This window comes from Pyrus communis, chromosome 3, assembly GCF_963583255.1.
Source record: "Pyrus communis chromosome 3, drPyrComm1.1, whole genome shotgun sequence".
In the NCBI taxonomy this organism is placed as follows: domain Eukaryota; kingdom Viridiplantae; phylum Streptophyta; class Magnoliopsida; order Rosales; family Rosaceae; genus Pyrus; species Pyrus communis.
This window is the reverse complement of record NC_084805.1, coordinates 27,218,885-27,227,146: the sequence shown is the minus strand read 5'-3', so window position 1 is coordinate 27,227,146 and position 8,262 is coordinate 27,218,885. Positions and strand designations below refer to the sequence as shown.

Genomic DNA, 8,262 nt, shown 5'->3' with positions numbered 1-8,262 from the left:
ACGTCCAAACACTTTGGGGAATGAATCCTCACCAATTATCAACCATGATATGTGGTCCAATAGCAAAACAAATGTGAAGTTAATCAATATCATGCAAGGTGAATAAACACTCAAAAGCCACGTTCAAAGTCTAAGGGATATGCATCCCACCCATTCTCACCTCATTGGAAAATTTGGAATGATAGATTGAAGCATTGAAGAGAGAATATAAACAATTAATTGAAATTCCCCTAGGCTAGTAAGTAAAGGCTCTAAAACAATAACAACATATTGCCACATGCATGCCAATACATACACATACCTAGTCCATGGCTCTTTATAGACTCACACATTTCCAATGTTTAGGGATGAGTAATCTCTCTACATTAACTCAACTTGCCAACTCACTCCTACTTGGTAAAAATATCAAACCAAACTCAACACCTAGACACACAGATAAGCCAAAAGCTTCCCACCTCCACTGTGACATCCCACATCACCCAGGGGAGTGGTCCTTATATGTATATTCCCATCTTTACCTAGCACGAGGCATTTTGGGAGCTCACTGGCTTCGGATTCCATAGGAACTCCTAAGTTAAACGAGTAGCGCACGTGAGCACTCCCATGATGGGTGACCCATTGGGAAGTTCTCGTGTGAGTTCCTAGAAACAAAACTGTAAGGGTGTGCTGGGGGCCCAAAACGGACAATATCGTGCTACGGTGGAGTCGGGCCCGGGAAGTGGTTCCGCCCGGGCGGGGATGTGACAATTTGGTATCAGAGCCTAACCTTGGTTACGTGTGTGCCAACGAGGACGTTGGGCCCCTAAGGGGGGTAGATTGTGACAACCCACATCGCCTAGGGGAGTGATCCTTATATGTATATTCCCATCTCTATCTAGCACGAGGCCTTTTGGGAGCTCACTGGCTTAGGATTCCATGGAAACTCCGAAGTTAAGCGAGTATCGCACGAGATCACTCCCATGATAGGTGACCCACTGGGAAGTTCTTGTGTGAGTTCCCAGAAACAAAACCGTGAGGGTGTGCTGGGAATCCAAAGAGGATAATATCGTGCTACGGTGAAGTCGGGCTAGAGAAGTGGTTCCGCCCGGGCCGGGATGTAACAATTTACTCATCTATCCTCCCTAGGGGCCCGACATCCTCGTCGGCACACCACGGCTAGGGTTAGGTTCTAATACCAAATTGTCACATCCCAGCCCGGGGCGGATCACTTTCCGGGCCCGCTCCACCACCGTAGCACCATATTGTCCTCTTTGGGCTTACTATTCCCTCACAGTTTTGTTTTTGGGAACTCACGAGCAACTTCCCAGTGGATCACCCATCATGGGATTGCTCTAGCCCCCTTCTCGCTTAACTTCGGAGTTTCTACGAAACCTGAAGCCAATAAGCTCCCAAAAGGCCTCTTGATAGGTAGAGATGAGAATATACATATAAGGATCACTCCCCTGGGCGATGTGGGATGTCACAATTAAATTATCATATCCCAGCCCGGAGCGGATCACTTCCCCGGCTCGCTCCACTATTGTAGCACGATATTGTCCGCTTTTGGCTTACCATTCCCTCACGGTTTTGTTTTTGGGAACTTATGAGCAACTTCCCAGTGGGTCACCCATCATGGGATTACTCTAGCCCCATTCTCGCTTAACTTTAGAGTTCCTACAAAACCCGAAGCCAGTGAACTCCCAAAAGGCCTCGTGCTAGGTAGAGATGGGAATATACATATAAGGATCACTCCTCTGGGTGATGTGGGATGTCACAATCCACCCCCCTTAAGGGCCCGACGTCCTCGTTGGCACACCACGGCCAGGGTTAGGCTTTGATACCAAATTGTCACATCCCAGCCCAGGACGGATCACTTCCCGAGCCCACTCCACCACCGTAGCACGATATTGTCCGCTTTGGGCTTGCCATTCCCTCACGGTTTTATTTTTGGGAACTCACGAGCAACTTTCCAGTGGATCACCCATCATAAGATTGCTCTAACCCCTTTCTCGCTTAACTTCAGAGTTCTTACGAAACCCAAAGCCAGTGAGCTCCCAAAAGGCCTCGTGCTAGGTAGGGATGAAAATATACATATAAGGATCATTCCCCTGGGCGATGTGGCTTACTGGCTTGAGTTGCTTTCTGAGCTGACTAAAGTGCATAATGTTTTTCATGTGTCCATACTTCGTCATTATGTTACGGATCCGTCACATATGATACCTCCTCAACCATTGGAAATTAATCCGGATTTGACTTATGATGAGGAACCAGTAACGATTCTGGATTGGAAGGAAAAGGTTCTGAGGAACAAGACTATGAATTTGATGAAAGTTTTGTGGATGAATCATTCAGCGGAGGAGGTTACTTGGGAGACTGAGGATCGGATGAGAGATTTATATCCTCGGTTGCTCTTTGATCGAGTACGTGAAACCCATATGGCTGATGAAGAAACTCAAGAAATAATTCAAGCTAGGAATCAGGAGAAGAGGAAATACCTCAGAGTTCGTGAATCGGATGACATGCTTATGCAGGAGAGTAGGATGTTTGTGCCTAATAATTTGGATTTAAAGAAATCAATTCTCGATGAAGCACATATCTTGGCTTATGTTATGCATCCAGGAGCTACTAAAATGTGTCATACCATTCGACCATTTTATTATTGGCCGGGTATGAAGAGGGAGATAGCTGAGTATGTGAGTAGGTGCGCAATTTGCCAACAAGTTAAAGCCGAAAGGAAGAAGCTGTTTGGGTTGTTGCAGCCGCTTCCCGTTCCAGAGTGGAAATGGGAAAACATTACTATGGATTTTGTGTACAAGCTTTCGCGTACATATAATGGTTTTGATGGCATTTGGGTGATTGTTGATTGACTTACTAAGTCAACACATTTCATTCTAGTGAGGGAAAAGTATTCTTTGGGCCCCCAGCACACCCTCACGGTTTTGTTTCTGGGAACTCACACGAGAACTTCCCAGTGGGTCACCCATCATGGGAGTGCTCTCGCGTACTACTCGCTTAACTTCGGAGTTCCCATGGAATCCGAAGCCAGTGAGCTCCCAAAAGGCCTCGTGTTAGGTAGAGATGAGAATATACATATAAGGATCACTCCCTTGGGCAATGTGGGATGTCACATCCACACCCGAATTATTAGATTCTATTAATTACCAACTTCCACCTTAACCTATCTAGAGTGGTGACTAACCCTTTCTCTTTATTCTTTAATGATTGGCAAAACTCTACTTAGCTTTTGTGAGAAAATAAAGCCAAACTCATGCACTTAGATACATGCACGTATGCTATATAGACTTCCAGTCCACATTTATAGTGGTGAATAATCACCAAATCATTAACTCCTAATGTTACAAAGTCTCCACCTCATCTTTGAGAGAAAAATAACAAAAAAAAACTACTCATTTAGTCCAACCTCAAACTCTCGGCCCTTTGTGAGGAAAATCAAACCAAACTCATTTAATCTCCCTTCTCCAATTCAAACTAAAAATATCTCTAATTACATATGAACATGAAATAGCTAGCTTTTGAAATAATCTTGTAGCAAAAAAAAGATTTTACATTGAAACTATTTTATATATCGAAAGTAGGTTATTGCATAAAATAAATATAATAAAATCATTACATAAAAAATAATTACCCACATACACACGTGTGTGTGTGTGTATGTGTGTGTATATAATCACGTTTTTTTTTTTTTTTTAAATACGGGGTATTACAATATCATACCTCCACTTGTTTCAATTCTCCACTCCACCACTATTTAATATTCTAATCTAATCTCAATTGAATTATATTAGATATTGATGGAGATTTTTAGTCTATTATTGAAATGTTTTATGTTTGTATACTCATTTTATATACCGAATTTCTTATTTGCTTGGCATGTTTGAGTCCGAATGATTCATTTGTAGCATTTGATAAAGAAAAGTTGGTTCACCTTACTCAGATGTATCCTAAAGATTTCACAGATTGAGATAGATCGGCACTTTAAGATCAACTTGATATTTATATTCATTTTGTGCATTCTGCTAATGATTTTTCTCAATTGCAGGGGATTAATGATCTTGCTAAGAAAATGGTGGAGAAAGGGTTGCATCAAACATTTGCATATGTATATTTGCTTGTTCAGTTGGTTTTGTTTTTACTGGTTGCAACCGCTTCAGTGGAGAGGACATTTTCCGCTATGAATATCATTAAGGGTCAACTTCGCAACAAAATGGGAGATCAATGGTTGAGTGACAGTTTAGTTGTTTACATTGAGAAAAATGTTTTTTTCATGTATTGGTAATGAAGTTATCATGAAATATTTTCAGACTATGAAACCTCGTCGTAGACGCTTGAATTAGGATTTTATAGCTTGTAATGTTGTTTTGCGTATGATTTTTGAATGAAATGTATTATATTTAACTTTTCAATGTTATTTTTGTCTATAAATTTTTTGACCTTTATTATTGGAACCCCCGAGTTTAAAATTCTGGATCCGCCACTCCTTATTTTTAGTTTTCTTAGCATTACTCAATACATAAATGTAGTGTAAAAGGCAAATGAGCGAGGAAGACAAATAAAAAAACGCAAATGAAAAGGTTAGTTAGCATTCATCATTTGATAAATCCAAATATATATTTTTTAATTTTTTTATAAAAAAAAACGATATTATCTATACAAAGAAAGAGGAGTAGATTTAGCCTCATAATGAGTTAGCAATAATGTGATTCAAACTCGCATTTGGCGAGAATCGAATCTAAGACCTTTTACTTACAAATAAAGAAAAATATCATTAGATCGTAATTCTAAATGACGATATATCCAAACAATTGAATCACAACACCATGCAAGACCGGGGACCGCTTAGAACCACTAGCTTTTGACTCTGCATCTTCTTCTGCAAGTATGCAAGACCGGGGACCGCTTAGAACCACAAGACCGGGGACCGCTTAGAACCACAAGACCGGGGACCGCTTAGAACCACAAGACCGAGGACCGCTTAGAACCACTAGCACTAGCTTTTGGCACTACGTCTTCTTCTGCAAGTGGTGTGCAGCTGTCGATCGGTGCATGCAGTGCTTCATGTCCTTCATTTAAATTGACCTGGGAAACAAATCAAAACCACAATCGATCTCAAGTATTATCACAAACCGTAGCCTTTGCCCTTTGCTGCAAGTATGAGTAATTACCAGCCATTGCCATCCCTTCACATTGCAATGTATCCATGGTTTGCCATGGGACACTTAACCCCATACCTCCACCTCTCCAACAAGCTAGCCGAAAGAGGCCACAGAATCTCCTTCTTCGTACCAACCAAAACCCTGCAAAAATTACAAGCTTTAAACCTCCACCCTCATCTCATATCCTTCATCCCCATCACCGTCCCTCACGTCGACGGCCTTCCGCCGGGCGCCGAAACCACAAACGATGTCCCCTTCCCTTCCTACTCTCTCCTCATGGACGCCATGGACCTCACTCGGCCAGCAATCCTGCAAGCAATCTGTGAACTAAACCCTAATTTTGTTTTCTTCGACTTCACGCCATGGTTGCCAAAGTTATTACGTCAGCTAGGTACAGGCATTAAATCTATAAACTACGTCATTATTAGTCCTGCATTTGTGGGTTATGTGAGAAGCCCAGAAAGAAAAGTACTAATGGAGAAATCGGTGTTGACGGAAGATGATCTTATCAACGATCTTATCAACCCGCCGCCATCTTTTCCACCATCTTCAATCAAGCTACCAGCACACGAAGCTCGAATGCTGGCGCCATTCCTGCTGAAGGAGTTCGGCAGCGGGAAGAAATTCATCGAGCGCCAAATCATCTCCTTGAACGACTGCGACGCGGCAGCTTTCAGGGCTTGTAGGGAGATGGAAGGGAAGTACTGCGATTATCTTGAAACCCAATTGAGAAAGCCGGTGCTTCTCGCAGGGCCGTTGGTGCCAGAGACCCCGACTACAGAGTTGGACGAGAAGTGGGCAAAATGGCTTGAAAGTTTCGAAGCCAAAAGCGTGATATACTGTGCATTTGGAACTGAATGCGTTCTGAAAATTGATCAGTTTCAAGAATTGTTGTTGGGTTTTGAGCTCACGGGTTTACCCTTCTTCGCTGCACTGAAGCTGCCCATGGGAGTTGAAGCGATCGAGTCAGCGTTGCCGGAAGGGTTTGAAGGGAGGGTAAAAGGAAGAGGGGTTGTGAGTTGGGGTTGGGTGCAACAACCATTGATATTGAAGCACCCTTCTGTGGGGTGCTTCGTGACGCATTGTGGTTCATCGTCGTTGATGGAGGGGCTGGTGAGCGAGTGCCAGCTTGTTCTGCTGCCGAACGTGGCGGATCAGATAGCCATTGCAAGAGTGATGGGTCGTGATCTGAGAGTTGGAGTGGAGGTAGAGAAAGGAGAGGAAGATGGGGTTTTTACGAAGGAGGGTGTTTACAAGGCTGTGAGAGATGTGATGGATGCGGAGAGCGAGGTGGGGAAGGAAGTGAGGAGAAACCATGCAAAGTTGAGGGAGGTTCTTTCCAGTAAAGGGCTTGAGAACTCCTACATTGACAGTTTTGTGGAGAAGCTGCATGCGCTGCTTGGCTTAGATCAGTAAAGTTTGATAGAGTATAAGTATTGAAGGTTAAGAGTGTGCCCCCTTGTACTGAGATTATAAGCTTGATTAGTTAGGTGGTTAGATAAGTTCGTTCTCAGAGAAGTATAAAGAGCTGGTAGCAAATTAGCTTAAGTTGAATAGTATCATGTAAAATAATGTATTTTCAGATAGAAATGTCAACATCATTGTGGACCTCGTTACAATAATAAAATAATGGTATAAGAGTAAATAAAGAAAAGAGTTTGATCCATTATGAACTTTTCATACACAAAATATCTTTTTGATTAAGAATGAATAGTGTTAGGCCCTTATCATTAAAACTCCTTTTTTTATTTATTTATTGAGTAACCAGTTTGTTGTTTAAATTTTGCTTTTCCTCCAACTTTCTGGGGTTTTCTCGGTAACCAAACAGAAGATTATGGCCCTTGGGTTCGTTGAGTTGACAAATTGTACTGGTGTAGTTTGACCAAGTTGTGTTTTATGAGTGATTGAATTGAAATTATTTGAATTTTTATTGTTGGTTTGTTTGATATTACAATTTTTTTAGAACATGAAAACGATTTGACTTTGAATTTAGGTAATTGATATGAATTTTGATTGTTTTGGTTGGTTTGTTTGATTCGCAGAAGTGAATAAAATTCTTGTCAAAATTAAGCAATTCTGACATCTTTGTTGTTGTATTTATAAATTTGCAGTTGCTGGTACCTCAAGCCGTCCGCGGACTTTTTCAAAGGTTTGTCCCTCTCACACTCACATTCTATATGGTGATACGAAACTATTGATTTTTCGGTTTAAGAAAGTTAATTTGTTGTTTTCGTTAGCGGGAAGCTGAGCGTGATGAAGTTGAAGTAGATTTCGTGGCAAGTTCCGAAGAAGAGTCTGGAGATGAATCCGAAGGACATGAGGAGGTTAGTGAACATGAACTGTCATCTATATCGAAAGTTTTTGTATTTTTTGGTTGGTTTATACTGTTTTAATGAGTAAGTAGTAAATGTGAATCTTCTTTTTTGTGTTGCCAAATAATGTTATCAGAAGAAGAAGGGGATCCAAGGGATTATTGAGATTGAAAATCCAAATTTGGTAAAGCCGAAGACCATGAAAGCTCAAGACGTTGATGTAAGTTCTGCAATTTACTTTGACAATGGCTGTGAATTCTGACAGTGGATTTTGTGAAAGAGTAATATTTGTTATTTTCTCTACAGATGGGAACGACAACTGAACTCTCAAGGCGTGAAAGGTTTGTCTGTGGATTATAAGTTCTATTCGTATTTCTTCTTTTATCCTAATCGGTTTTGACATCCTCAGTTTTTGTTCATTTGTTTTCAGAGAAGAATTGGAGAAATAGAGAGCCCGAGAGATATATGAGGCTGCAAGAACAGGGAAAAACTGAACAAGCAAGGAAAGATTTAGGTATTTTGTCGTGATTATTGTTTGCAAAGAGTACCTATTAGTATCTCTCTCATCACGTGACACATTCATGTGATGATAGAGATACTAATAAGGGAATATACAATCGGCTACATGTTAGAATCTCTCTGATTCAGGACACGGTTGTTAGCTGACGTAAGGATTGGCTTGCAGCTTGCCTTGTAATTTTTGTTGTCGAGTTACAATCTCGTCAATATTTTTTGCTGCACATTTTACTGCTGAAAAGTTGTTAGATATGGGTTCTTTAGAGAAGAACAAGAGGCTC

At 41.3% G+C, this 8,262-nt stretch overlaps 1 protein-coding gene across 1 annotated transcript; it reads left to right on the top strand.

Moving 5' to 3' along the window:
• The first annotated feature begins 5,105 nt into the window (after positions 1-5,105).
• LOC137729730 (cyanidin 3-O-galactoside 2''-O-xylosyltransferase FGGT1-like) lies at positions 5,106-6,774 on the top strand. The gene has a single exon (XM_068468739.1). The coding sequence runs from the start codon at positions 5,151-5,153 to the stop codon at positions 6,567-6,569; it is 1,419 nt and encodes a 472-aa protein (XP_068324840.1). The 5' UTR covers positions 5,106-5,150; the 3' UTR covers positions 6,570-6,774.
• The last annotated feature ends 1,488 nt before the right edge of the window (positions 6,775-8,262 follow it).